Source organism: Taeniopygia guttata, chromosome 3, assembly GCF_048771995.1.
Source record: "Taeniopygia guttata chromosome 3, bTaeGut7.mat, whole genome shotgun sequence".
NCBI classification, from domain to species: Eukaryota; Metazoa; Chordata; class Aves; order Passeriformes; family Estrildidae; genus Taeniopygia; species Taeniopygia guttata.
This window is the reverse complement of record NC_133027.1, coordinates 7,518,008-7,533,006: the sequence shown is the minus strand read 5'-3', so window position 1 is coordinate 7,533,006 and position 14,999 is coordinate 7,518,008. Positions and strand designations below refer to the sequence as shown.

The following is a 14,999-nucleotide window of genomic DNA, read 5'->3' as shown; positions in this document are numbered from 1 at the left end:
ATAAATTGCTGTAGCACAGTGGGGCCGTGGGAGGATACAGCAGTTTGGGTGGGCTGTGTTGTTTCAGGCCCAGAGCCGGGCCAGATGGACTGCCTTGTGTGAATCCATCGTTCCCTCCTCAGCACAGCCCTCTCTGGGGCTAGCTTGGACAGAGTGTGAGTATAACTAGTCAGGGTGGGATTAATTAACTTAAATATAAGCAACCATTCGTATTTTCAGTGCCCTAGCATATCTCAGACAGCCACACTGAGCTGGCAGGTACAACATAGGACTTAGAGAAGAGTAGTGCCATTCTGGGGTGGCAGCTGGCAACAAAGAGATGATCCCCAGATAGTCCCTGGGCTGTCTAAGATGGCATTAGAAGCTTATAAGCAGGTAACTGAATCCCATCCTCAGCATCTTTCTGTAATTCTTATTTTGCCAGTGCATTACCTTTCAGCTTCCATGTAACTTGTGTCTCTTGCTTCGTAAATTAACAAAAAGTGAATAAATTGAGCCTGGGCAAAGATTAACAAGCTATCAATGTAATCACTGTGGTTAAAGATGTAAGAATTAACAATACACATTCTGCATCTTTAGCTCATTTATACATCATATATTTGTATATTACCACCTGAGGAAAAACAAATGTCTTGTTGAAGGCAGTTGGACCTCTGTTGTAAGAATTTTTTAATACCCTTTTTCCAGGTTTATTTACTGAGGATGGTTATTACCAGTAAAGTCCCAAATTGGTGTAATTATATCACATGCTCACTCACTGCAACCTTTTTTTTTTCTTTTGTGAATTATTTAATGCAGATTACATTCAAAATAAGAACTTTTTTATATTTTTCAAGAACAAGCCAGCAAGGATGACTGGAATAGGTAAAAATTAAAGAGCTTAATATGCAGGCTAGAAGATCCTTTTTTATGCAAGACCCATAAATTCTTTGGTCTTTCTCTGTGCTTGTGGTGAAACCATGTTTTTTAATGATTTTACCGTACTCTTTGTGGCACAGATGCCACTCTGCCATACCTGTTTCACTAGGAGCTCTGACAACTTCCTCCAAGTTGTAGCAGGATTATTGGGTTTTTTTTATATTAGGGAAAATTTCTTACTCATAGCAGTTATAATGAATAGATTGCATTAAAATACAATCCCAGCAGCTCCATAAATTGACAGAGTCTGTATAATATATATTTGTTTTACTTTAAAATATTGGTGTTTCACTGCTTTGATGTCTTCTGGGTGTATTTTGCTGAAACTGATAAAGCTATTCTTTGGCACAGTATCTCATCTATATTCTGCACCACTGTGCTTTAAATATCCTAACGAAACTGTCGCAGCTGGATTCTAGCAACCTAAAAAGTGGTTTGGATGCAGAAACTTCTGCCTCAGTGTGACTGAAATGCTCAGATATTTTGCTATGGATAATGGACTTATTTGCTGTTGGGTTTTTTTTTAAATTTCATCATCTCGTAAAACATTTGTTCTTCAGCAGTATCTATGACATTATCAGAGGGTAAAACAAAGCTGAATATGTGAGGTTTGCCAGTAAGTTTGCCAGAATCAGCTTCAATTTTGGAATTCAGGTCATCTCGCAGACACTGAAGTCTTGAAAAATATTGCAGCAGAGCTACAGTGAGATTTTCATTTGTCTCTGAAGGCTTTAGGAAATAGGACTTAATCTGAAGTCATACTTACAGATATGAAGAATACTTCATCTGAAACATACTTATTTCTAATTAATTATCTGAGATACATAGATACAAAGATGGCAACATCCACAAAGTTCCACTGGCATGGTAGGGAGCTGGGGAGTCAAGTAAGTATGAATTTGCTGTGGCCTTTTCAAAGCTCTCTAAGGCTCAGTGTTCCTTGAAGTCTGCAGGGTTTAGCCACACCGTGAGCTCTATTCTGTAGCAATTGAATTGGAACCTCAGACTCCATTTGGAGAATCTCAAGGAGAATTTCCTCTCATGCTTCTGGTGAGAGGCAATCATGCAGGCAAGGAATTTCTGTGAGAACAGAATCCTCTGGTACCCCATAAACACCATGTATGAGAAAATTCATTTGAGATAAGGTTATCTTTCAGCTTATATCTTTAAAAAAACGGTAAACAATGGAAGATTTGTAAAATATACAGTGGGGAATAAAACCTAAGTTATGCCAGGGATATGAATTTGAACAAGTTGTACTGGGGATCAAAGAAGTCACAAAGCGAATAAAAGAGACATCGAACTTATGTTTGCCACAACCTTATTTAAAAAAAACCAGGATAATAATGAGTGGAAAAAAACAAGTTCCCTTCATTCAGTTAGCATATTTTTCTGAAAAAAATATAAATAATATTTTTCCATCACCTTGGTTTGCACAGATCTCTATAGCACACACTCAGAATAAAGACTGTTAATTGAAAACTGACCTGGAAATACCACAGTTAGAAATCTGAGACACTTCAGTGACCAACCACGGTCTTGACAGCTACAATAAGCTGGATTCTGATCTATTAGCATCTCTGTGCCTCTGATTAGCTCTGGTGTGACTGAGATCAGAATGTCACCTTTGGCTTAAACAAGGTGCTTCAGCTGGGGGCACCTTGGCTGCTCTCTCCTGCAGAGTAATTCCAGCCAGGCAGTCCTTGGTGCTTTGGAGGAGATGGTTTTTAGAAGTCATACATAAAGTCCAGAATTAAACACTGAGTTGCACATAGCTGCCAGTTGGTAGACATGGGTTCCCGTGGTTCATAATGAGTGTTGGAAAATTAATCCAACCTTTATCATTGCAGAGGGTGAGCTGCTTTTTTTTATAATACTGATTTATTTTGATGTTTTTCCACATTGCTCTATTTGCTATTCAGGGAAGAGCGAATACTTCTTGTATCCAAATGGATCGCAGCTAATGAGTTCCAGGTTCTTAAATATATTTACTTGTCTATTTCTTGTCCAGTGGTAGATTGGTATCTAAATATCTCTGTGGATATGAGTTCAGTGCCTTGCTGGAAAAGCTGAATTTCAGACTTTGTTTTCTCCTTTAGTCATGGTAAAATAATTCTTCCAGACTACATCTTGCTTCAAGTTAATTAAATAGATGTTAATATTCCTGGTGACTTCAGAGGAAGAGAGATCCAGCTCAATATGTAATAAAAATGTAAGAGTAATATTAATTTAACTCAGTTTCATAAAATGTCTAATACTTGGTGGTATTTTTACTTCAAAAGTATGTCTGTTTAAAGCTACTCACCATGAATTCACCAATTTAAGCAGGTGTGTCATTGACTTCAACACTTTTGAGAAGCTTGAGTATTTATTTACGTAATAAATGCATACTAAATCTCTTTATTCTTTCACACTGACATTTCTTTGCCTTGAGATCTGACTTTTAAAAGTACTTATCTGTCATAAGCTAAATTGAATAGAATGTAAAAATTATGCACAGTTAATAAAGAAACAAAATATGAAATCTGTCAGAGCAGATCCACTGATCCACGCCTTGTAAATCAGTGCTCTTCTGACAAGGATATGTCTGTGTGCTCTTCCTGCTCTCAGAATGGGATTTTACTCAGCAGCTACACGTTTTTGTACATATGTTGTGTAAAGTGGGAAACACCTAATGAAATACTGTAATTTTTATAAAAATACATTTAAGAAATTGCTAAGAAGTTTGGTTAATTAAAAAAAAACCACAAATGCAAATTACTGTGTAAAGGCAAGCTCCTCATCTTTGCTATGTGAGCTACATTCAAACTAAGGAGCCTTCAGGAAGGAAAGTCACCACTTCTAAGATTTTTTTTTTCATATGTGCAGACCCTTGGTGTTACCTTTCTGGAACAACTGCCTTGGCCAAGAGTACCAGGCTGGCTTGATCTGTAAATAGAAGCACCTAGCATGGGGACACATATGATGGACAAGACACTGCTACAGCAAGACAAAAGTTTTGCCTCTTCTTGTAGAAGTTTATAATTCTGTGAGCTCATTTCTACCCTCAGGGATATGCTGCTAGAAGGCAACTCTCCAAATGTCATACGTGTATAACTGGCTGCAGTGATCTCTCTGACACGGGACCTTGGGTTCTCTGAAATCCCTCTGGGTCTCAGGGAAGGCACCAGAGGTGTTCCAAAATATCATTCTAACTGGAGCTGTCCACCATTCTTGCAGGTGTGTTGTCAACAGCTTTCTTGATGTTTGTGGCTCTTGGAACTCCCTTTCCTCTGTAACAGAAAGGCAAATATGCAATTCTTACATAGAAATCCAGTGTATCTGGGAGAGTAGAGTTGGCAAAGTAGTTGTTAATCACCCAAGCCTTCCCTTTTGTGGTTTAGAGTGAGACTCTTGTAGTACACTGGAATGGAGAGAAGAGAACCAAGTCTTTTCAGAAGGCCATTTGATCCTCACTCTCATCAAGGGCTTAATGTTTTTTGGTTCTTCACAATGCTAAAGAAAAACTGGTGAGCAATTAGGAAGCAAAGCAGGATGATTATGGTCACAGAGAATGAGACTCATGCCTCAGTTAATTGTAGGTGTGGGATTCATCCCACAAATTAGTATTTTTGCCTTAAAGTAAATTGGTATAGCCACCTACATGAAGGTAGTACCCAAGCTCCCATTAGGACAACAGCATGGAGCTCAGCTCTCTAACATATCTCTGCACATACACACTACAGTTGTGTAAGTCAGACCCTGCTTCCTGATTCACTTAAAAGTCAGTGGTGAGAAATAGGTACTTTTAGGGCATGATTCATTCCATCCTGAAGTACCTAAAATAGATGAATAACTCTTACTTTATAAGTCTAGCTGAAGTGCTCGGATAGGAAATGGGTATGGACAGATGAATGCCAAGGAATGGTTGTGTAGTAATTATGTGTATATCTGTTCTAACGAGAACATTTACCAGTGATCAGCCCACCAATAACTCTTTCTAGAGCTACATGATTCCTACCCACATCCTTCCCACTGCTGAATGCCCTCCCTGTCTCAAACCACTGGTTTTTGACTTAATGCTCCCATATGTACATGCCAGTCTCTTGTGCATGCTTTATAAAGCAATCAGGTTTTCAACAGAAACTCCATCACTTATGTTACAAAAATTATACTGGGCAGAAGAGCATGAAATGTTCTTTAGGATATATTTCTGTCTTGGCAAAAAGAGGGAATGAATGATCTAATGGGTCTTTCCATCTGTAAGTCAACATTCAGCTTCCAAATTATGACAGTCATTTTCTTCATAGGCATTAAATGTATTTGTTTTTGTAGAGGTCTCTTATTAGTACCTTATTTTTTACATGATGATGTAAATTTATACTCTTGAAGTGATATTTTTATAATTCCCACCAGACACATCAGATAACTTAGGAACCTCTTGCATGGCTAAATGCTCTTTCCCACAGTGTGCATACTCGATTAGATCACTCTCAATTGAAAACCCATTGAGACTTGAAGAAGAACAAAGGATAGCAATATTTTACACAGATTCATATTTGTCCCAGCTTGGTAAGTTGAAAAGGTCACTAAACTCTGTCAGCTCTGGGAAAGTAATTTATTACTGTAAAGGAACTCAGAACAGCATGAGCTAGACATAATCCTGTATCCAAACTGGTTGGTCAACAATGACAGAGTCAAACTCTTAGCAACACCTGTTTTGGAGAGTGCAATAGAAATCAAATTTTATAAATTATATCAAAATTGGTTACTTCTGAATCACATGGGTTCTAGCATCTGTTCAGGCAGTTAAACTGTTTGAGAATATTGATTGAGAAAGACTGTGAGATCTCTCTTATTTTGCTTGAGGTACAGGGTGTGTTTGGTGATAACATTTCTGATGTCCAAGATAGTTGAATAGTTGGCTGTTGCTGGTTCTACCTGGGACAATTTCAGAAGTGTCTGAAAAAAAGGTGATTCCCAGCTGTATTTGTATATCCTTGTAATAAAACACTTTTCATTTGGTCTCCCATAGAAATGTTATTGCTAGTTAGACCTAATAGTATCTCCCTCCTTCTCTGATACAGACAAATATCTTGATGAATGTGTTCTAACACAAACCTGCTAATTAAAATGAAACTGTGGTAACATTGTGCTACTATCCACCTGCTTGTTTAGGTAGTTCACCTGTAACCGTATCGGCTGAAACTAAGCTATAGTGGACGATATTTTTAATCCACAGCCCTTAAGATAGCTGAAGAATAAGCTAAAATTGTATTGAAGGTCAGACATTTTACTGAAATGCTGTGATGGCTCTGTTTTGGTCCTCTTTTTTATCTTTGATAGGCCTTCAAATGTAATGGAAAATAAAAGTAAAAATACTTTTTCCTGCTTCCCTAGTAGGAAGGATTAGAAATGTTTCCACTTGGTCAGTTTAAACCTAAATACCTATTCTCCAGGATTCAGCCACCACAGATACACAGCCTGAAATGCTTGATTCAGCCTTGTCTTCCTCTAAGAGAGCTAAAGGCCAAATGCTGGGTCAACTCTAATGAGGAACTGAATACCAGATGTTTGTGTTTCTCCTAGAGATGAATGTAAAAAGTCTGAGATTTTTAGTGGCTGCTGCTGATCTGTTGACACTTACCTGGAATTAAAGCTGTTCCTGGAGTATCATGCAGAAAAAAAACCCCAACTTTTTACAATCTTTCTGTGCTCTCCTACTTGTAACTGCCCTGATATGTTACAATCTGCCTCTTTGGCTACTGAATTTTTAGTTATAACTTCAGATCATTTTGGTCAAGAGGTTCTAAAAACTCATTAGATAGTGTTATAATTGCACATGCAGAATGAAGGAAAACAAATACAATCTTAATTTTCTGAGTCCATTAGCCAGCTCCCTTGATTCATTTATCTGGAGGACTGAGAATGCCAGTTAATTTTATTTCCACAGTTACATTTTCCAAAATCACTGAAAGACTAATCAAAAGCTTGTAGCTAATATTTGCGGCTTGTTTGGTTTTCTCCTGTTGTTTGAACTGCTTCCAATATGTTTTGCCAGTGACATTTCTCCACCAAGTAGAATAAATACCAAAACTATAGAGAAATAATTTTACTGAAGAAAGCAGCAAATGTGTTGCCCTGTAAATACAAATTTTCTCAAAGCCACTGACATTCTTCTGTAACTTCCATGGCAAATAAATGACAGAGCCAGAAGAATTAGTTTACAGAATAAATGCAATATATGTAATTCCAGTACTTTTCCACAGTTTGAAAGATAGATTTACTTACTTTTAAAATCAATTTTTTGCTATGAAATACTGTGTGGAAGAGAAAATCAAATCCTCTTGGACTGTCTACTTAAGATATTGTTATTATTAGAAATTTTATTTGTGAGACTGCACTGCATGACCCTGAGTTTAGGTTCTGGGTCCTAAGGTGTTACTTGCTCTCTTTTATTTATGATAAAAGAGGATCTCTTCCCCTGAAGTATTTGGAATATTATATTATCATTATATTATAATGAGATATAATATAAATAAATGAGGTAGAATGATCATTCTTCCTATATAAATTAAATATTGAGACACAGAGCAATTCAGAGCATAATTTCAATTCAGCAAGCTGCCTTCAAAAGAGTAGGCAGTGAAGTGATATCACTGCAGCAATCTGCATGTGTGCTAATTAGTCTGGATGGATGCTGCAATTTCATATTTATATTGCATCTGAGGTGCTAGCTAGTGTATTAACCACTTTGAAGCATTATGCATTGCAAGTTGATTTAAGATCCTGCAGTCAATGTTGGAATTGTGGTTAACCTCACTACCATTTTTTCATTTCCTTCTCCATGTTGCATGAAAAATATTACAGACTCATACATCAGTTTAGGGGAAGGGATCTTTGGAGGCCATATGGTTCAATTTCTTGCTTGGAACACGGCTGACATCAGTTTGTTCTGGTTCCTTTAGGCCTTATTTGATAACTCATCTTCTGAAGATTTTTTTATCTATATATAGTCAGAATTGCCCTTGCTATGACTTGTGTCCATTGCTTCTTGTCCTTTTGTTGGGCATCTCTGAGCAGAATGTGACACCATCCTCTCCATCACCTGTTCGATAGCTATAGACAATAACTGAGATCCTTCTTCTCTCTGTCTTCAGCAGGCTGAACAAAACCAGCTCCCTCCTTCTCTCCATGTTCTCCAACCACCAACAACATTGGAATGGCTGGGCTTGCTGCAGTATGTCCTTGTACTGGGGAGACAAGTATGTGAGACTATGAGTCTGTCTAAATTCATGTGGTTTTGGAAGTGTTAAATTGCATTAATCTCTTCTGGAAGCAAGCTTCATTATTAAGATGTTGGTCTAGTGGAATTTTTGCCTCCATTCCAGAGCTTAAACTACCAATTGCTTGACTCTAGTAGCTGCTGGCATATATCCTGATGAGCTGGAGTCTTCCCTGTGCATACCTGAGGTTACCTCACCTGGTCCTGTAAAAGGCTTTGAAGATCAGGTCTGAGACCTTCATAATGACTCACATAAAAGTGTTGTGAGAGAATATGTGAACATCTGAGTTGGGAAGAGCTTGGTGAGAGAGATGGTGGCTTTCAAGGCAGTTTTAGTGCTACTGAAAAAATCCAGCTGCAGTTTGCACTCAGAGCTACAGCTGCAAGAGGAAACTATAGATACAGATGTGGATAAGTAGTTCAAAGAGGAAGATGAGGATTCGGAATAATCACTTCAGGAGGAAATTTTATTCAGTTTTGGGGCATTTGGAACAAGTATCAGTTGGGAAGAGGTGACTGTGCTGTAGACCTGTGGTAACCAGCAGTGGTGAGAAGTGAGACAGGCACATGGAGATTTTTGGGTTTAATCTGTTAATCACATGGCTGTCACTGTGGGTGTGCTGTCAGACCTACCCTAAGCATGTGCTTTGAGAGGAATCATGGATTCTGGCTGACTCTCTTTTGTCAATGCTCATGATGCACAGGAACATTTGTAGTGACATGACCTGCTGAGCTCTGCAGGCTGCTATTTTTTTTGGTCAGGATTTTTTCCAGTGAGGTGCTGTTTTTGCATGACCTGTACACTTTGGGATTAAAATTACTTGGTTGCACATGTTGGTTCACTGAATGGAAAGGTCAGTATTGGTAACACATTTTTAGTTTGTTTTCATTGTTCATATCACACTGGTTGGATTTCAAAGCAATGCTGTTTTTTTATCCATGGATGCTGGTGAGGGAAATGTGCATTCTTGGGGGTGTTTTGTGGCCTCTGTGAATTTTTACATTTGCAGAATTTGTGCTTTCCATTTATGGAAAATTTAGTGCTCTGCCTTCCAGGGGTGTTCTTTGTGTGCATATGGAATCTATTACACATGATTTGTAGATCCTTTGTAGATTTTAAAAACAATGAAGAATGGGATTTCACAATATAGGAACTATGAACTAAGTTAAAGCACCCTAAAAAATTTGAAAACTGCTTGTCTTCCTAAAAGTGGAAATGCATAAATATTTTGTAAACAGGGCTGGCTGTAGGGGTTTTAACTAAAAAAAAAAAATGGGATGGATATTCATCTGCTAAACTTTGAGGTTTTGGGTTTTTCTCATAATGACTGTGGCAAATTGTCCTCTTTGTGACCACTGAGTAATCTTAGATGTTGGGGTCATGTGGTTCTATCAAAATATTTGGGAATGAGTGTTGAGAGAACCCTCCACTTTTCCAGCCCGGTCTTTCTGGTGCCAGGATAGAAAAACATGCTGTGGGAAGGTCTTGTGGTAAACAACTTGGAACGTGAGCTCTACAGAGCTTTGGAGAGAGACTACTGGACTTTGCCCTTCATACAGATACACTGGATCCCAAAGGTGGTGCAGGTGAATGACAAGCAATGACTTTCAAAGAGCATTCTTAAAACACTAATCTGGTCTGCTTTGATAATCTGATTTTATCAATTTCCTTGGTCATGAACTTTCCCTCTTAGTCCCTTTGTCCTGTTTCCCCTCCAATTCCCTGCCAGTTTTAAACCACATTTTCTTGTATTTCAGAGCCTTTCCTGAAGATGTGGGCATTCCTTGTTTCAGTCTACTCTTCCTAGATCTTCGTGTTCAGACTTGTTAACACATATTTAAGGATCTTGATGCCTCCAGTGAATACTGTGAGGGGAAAAATAACATTATTTTTGGTTCAATATCTGTGGTGTCAAAGATTTTTTAACATATTCATCCAACAACTTTGATATGCTCTCTACAGATCCTTATTTTCTGTCTTGGAAATTTGCCTTACCTTTCTTTCCATAGTTTTGGGAAAATGAGTGTGGGGGATCTAATTAACTCATGCGCAAAAGAAGCATTTACAGTCTCACCATGCGTCAAGAGGCCATGGGATAGGAGGATTGTAGATACAACATTTTCCACTTAGGTCACAGCTTGGTCCCTCCTAATCCCATTTTGTGGCTTCTGAATTTTGCTTTTGGTGGTCTTTGTTTTTTTATTATGCTTGTCAGTCTGCCTGAGTATTCTATGATCTGCCTTTAAGGCCTGTTACTTGTGATGACACTTGAAGATATTCTGTGATCCTATCTGAACTATGTCTATTATGTGATTAGGTCCAATCTCCTGTCACAAGACACAACTTGAGAAACCTATTCTCCCACTGTGGAGAGATGTGTAGCCTGATCAAAGGAAACATGCAATTATAAAAGCTAAAGTGAACGCAGCAAAGAATCATTTGCTTTTGTTCATTGCATTTATGCCTTCTGATGCTCTGATCATCTGAGAGGACACAGACATCTACCTGGAGCCTGGATGAAAGCAGTCCTTTCTTGTAAAGTCAAGAGGGTGAGTAGGACACCATGTACCTAGAATTTCCCTTTATAACTCCCCTTATGCGCTCAGCTTTTCTTGTGCTGTCCTTGTTGCTCTGTAATGACTCAGAGGCACCTCTGGAATTAGCAATGTTCATATGTCTTAATGTTTCTGTGCCACTTACCTCCTACCTGGCATTTTCCTATTTCTCAAATGCATTTTTAGTATGTTTCTACTGATCAGAAATCAAATGACACTCTGAGACTGGCAATGGAAAATAATCCTGTTTCAGAATTTCCGCTGTTACAGACCTCCTCTGATAAACTTCAGTAAGTGCCTGCTTATTCTGTACATGCTACCTGCAGATGCAGAGTTCACTGGAATGGGAGGCAAGTGAAAGGAATCCATGTTCAGCCCTCATTACTGCTTCTGAACTCATGTGAGCTCATGATTTTCCTCACCTGCCCATTTTTGGGAGTGAGAGGCAGCCAGTCCTGGTATTTCAGAGTATCTGACCCACAAAGAAAGATAATACAATTGAGCACCCAGGAGAAGAAACAGTCTGATCAGAGTAATGTGAAAAGCTGTGTGGAGATGGTCAGTGTAGTTCAGAGCATGCATGCAAGAATAAGGGCCACATTATCGCAGTTATGAACCAGCACGGTAATTCCTCAGTTCAGTCATCCTGACAACTGCCCACATAAAGATCTTTTTCCCTGAAGAGAACCCAGTTTGTAACAGATAAAAATCTTGAAAAAGCAATGTCAGAGAAGTGCAAGTTGGAATTAGATGGATACAGACAGCTCTTTCAGTTGAAAAACTGATGACGTTGTGGTTCCATTTTTATTTTTAACTCAGAAAACACAGAACTGCAAACAGAACTATTCCTTTAGAGGCAGTGTAAACTCCTGAGATTCGAATACACTGTAAGTGCATGAGGAAATAGTCTGTTTCAGGTGCATTCCCCAGAAGTAGTTGTAGCAAGGTTGAATATGTAATCTTACATCATGGGAACGCCACACATAAACAGATTTTCCAGTTTAAAACATGGATATGAACAAGAACTCAGAAACTGTTTTACACTGAAACTCAAGGTCATGCCAGCCTGCTGGAGACCTACCGCTGCTGCTGCTGTGTGGGGTCACCAGCGGTGGGTACCACTGCCCTGATGCTGCCGTTCACCGGTAGAATCGGGGGGACATTCCCTTCAGCGCACACGTCATGTGCGAGCACGGATGCCTTCCTCCATGGCTCTTTGTAACGGGAAATGCCGACCCTCCACTCGCACTCAGCCGCGTCCCGGTGTCTGGACGGGCTGAAGCGCGGCGCTTGGTTTCCCTGTGTGGCCAGCGCGCCTGCAGCAGTCCCGCCCCGGTACCCCCCGCTCCCGCAGCCGCCCTGAGCCCTCCGCCGCTCGGACTGCGCACGGGCACCGGGGGGAAACGCCGGCGAGACCCCGGGAGGAGCGCTCCGCCGGGCACCATCGCTAAAGCGAGCCCTGCCCGAGGGATGGCAGCAGCATCCCCCGCACGGCCGTGGGGTGGGGGAGCGATGCCGGCGGGGCATACCCCCGCTGCAAGGTTCTCCTGCTCCCCGCGGCCCCCGGGCGCTCGGAGCGGGGGCGGGCGGACCCCTCCCCTCCCCTCCCCTCCCCGTCCTCCCCGCCCCTGCCCCGCATTGGCTGCGGGCGCTGACGGGCAGCGGGGGCGGCCCCTGCCCGCGGCCGCCCAGGGGCACTGCCCGCACTGGGGGTCCGGCCGCGCCGGGGAGCGGGGCTGAGTGGAGCCGGTGCCGCCATGGGGGTGGAGATCGAGACCATCTCTCCGGGAGACGGTATGAAGCCGTGCGGGGAGCAGCCCCGCGGGGACGGGGGGTCCGGCCGGGCTCCGCGGAGCTCCGGCAGCGAGGGAGCCGCGTCCCCGCCGGCGGCGGAGCGGGGAGCGCGGGGAGCGGGGAGCGGGCAGCGGGCAGGCGGGAGGGAGGGAGGCACGGCCGCCCCGCAGCGCCGCGGGCACCAACCCGCTGCGGGAGAGGCGGAGCGCGGCCGGGCGGCCGCCCGGGGTCACGGCGGCGGCGAGGGGCCGGGGTTCCTGTGGCATCCGCTGACAGCTGCACGGCCCGAGCGCGGGGTCAGCGCCAGCGCCCGGCGGGGAGCCCAAACTTTCCCCGGTGGCGAGCCCGGCCTCGCCGGGGCTACCGACCGTTCGTGCCGGCATCCCCCGGCAAGGCGCCGCCGCCTCCCGGTCCAGCGTGGGATGCTGGCGAGGGCTGATGTGCAGCCCGGGTGGCAGTCACCTCTCCTTGGCGCTTGGCTTTTGAGAGTCAATTCGCAGTGTTCTACTCTCCCTTGGCATTATAATTCCGTAAGGTTTTTGTGTTTTGGTTTTTTCTTTTAAGATAATGTGATTTCTAACATACAAACGTAGCTATATAATAGGCCAGATTCATCATTGGCTGATATGCAACCATAAATAATTTGTTCAAGTTGATTGCAGATTAAGTTTCTTGGCCCAGTATCTTTCCATTCTTTGTGTATGCTTTCTAATTGGCTTCTCCCTCTGTGCTGTTTTGTTCTAGAGATCGAATTCTTCTCTTGGTTGCACGGATGTAAAAAAAGAATACTTATACCCACATAAATAATGGTGCTGAGTTGGGAGTAGGAAGGAGGGTGGAACTACCTCACAGTAGTACTTACTATCTATTAAATAGATCAAGGCTCTCATTGTAAGTAATATGTGATTCCAAATAAGGCTATATGGATTAGTTCTCTTGGTTGCAAGTCTTAATCAAAATCAGCTGACTTTAAACACTGTCTTAAGCCACAGTGAGTCAGTGGTCTTGCGAATCTCTGCTTTTAATTTAGCTTTGATGTGAAATTATGTAGCTTCATTGGCTTTGCTGATGGTAAACTCACACAGCAGAGTGTGTGTCCATAAGGTCTGAAACTGCTTTTCTCAGATCTCTGTATAATAGTGGATCATTTTAATAATGATCCTGTTTTATTGGCGGTAGGATTCATCTCACATAACTTTTCTCAGGTTAGCTGGCTAGTCTAAAGCAGTCTTCTGGGTTTTCTCTGTGGCCATCTCCAGGGAATAATTTGTCTTGCCTTTCTTTGGATAGGCTGGCTTTCTCTCAAAGCACTGCTAATTCTTTGCTGTCAATAGAGGAAGCCCAGGAGACTGGCATGCGATAGTTGCCTGTGGTTTAAATGGCTGTGAATTTAAAAGAGATGGATCCCACTTTAGCATACCATGGTGACCTTAAAAGATTCCTACGGTGCTTTGTGCAACGTGCAATGAGGGATATTCCAGCCAGCCAAGCCAATGAACAAGGCTGTTCAGGTAGCCCTTGGAAGCACCACTTTATCAATTTTTGTGTTGTAAATCTTGGTTCATCATATTATCCTGCCCTCCACCACTTATTTCTCATGTGGTTTTGGCATGTGAGCCCTAAGGCCATAGCTTGTGTGTTACCTGCTGGTTTATACCCTTCGAAGTGCTCTGTAATGCAGAACTTGTTATCATGTTAATTCTGACCAAACAGCCAAAAAGCCAACTAAGAGATGAGCCTCAGTTTCATAGAATCATAGAATGGTTTGGTTGGAAGGGACCTTAGTGATCATCTCCTTCCAACTCCCCTGCCATGGGCAGGGACACGTTCCACCAGACCAGGTTGCTCCAAGACCCATCAATCCCGACGTTGAATGTTTCCAGAGATAAGGCATCCACAGCTTTTGTGGACAACCTAACTCAATCCCCAGTTTTTAACTTTCTAACAAGGATGTTCCTTAATAATTAACCACATTGATACTTTTAATTTCTTCTGAACCTGGGCACTCCCCTGGCCATCCTTGAGAAATCATGGTTAGTATCTTTAATACACCATTGGCACCTAATTGAGCCTTGAGAGTCATCCCTTAGGTTTCAGTACCTTTAGCAGTGCCTAGAACAAGTAAAATGGAAATGGTAATTTCATCTTGTGTCAAGCAAATAATTTAAGCTTTTTTCCCCTTCACTATGAACATTTTAGGAGGAACTATCAGGCTCTTAAAAGAACTCAGTGTACTACTGCTTTACTGTTGCCTGATGCTACAAAATTAAACTGCTTTTGTCTGTGGAAATTTCTGTAAAACCCATTCCTGCTAATTAAAGATGCCCTCACAGAGCTGTCTGTCTTGAGTGGAAGGCATTAGAGATGTGACTACAAATGGATTTTCTCACAATGTCAGACTGAGACTTTATTTGAAAAATTATAGCAAAAACATTCTGAGAATTATTAAAAGTTATAATCTATGAAG

General features: G+C 41.6%; 1 protein-coding gene across 2 annotated transcripts in view; it reads left to right on the top strand.

The window, feature by feature from the left end:
• The first annotated feature begins 12,372 nt into the window (after nt 1-12,372).
• The window catches only part of FKBP1B (FKBP prolyl isomerase 1B), a 45,289-nt gene continuing 42,662 nt past the window's right edge, over nt 12,373-14,999 (top strand). The window contains exon 1 of one of the 2 annotated variants that reach the window (XM_002188728.7): nt 12,373-12,532. In XM_002188728.7, coding sequence (XP_002188764.1) covers nt 12,496-12,532 — 37 coding nt within the window. In that variant the 5' untranslated portion in view covers nt 12,373-12,495. The remainder of the gene's footprint in view (nt 12,533-14,999) is intronic. The other variant, XM_030269971.4, reaches the window with a different exon arrangement.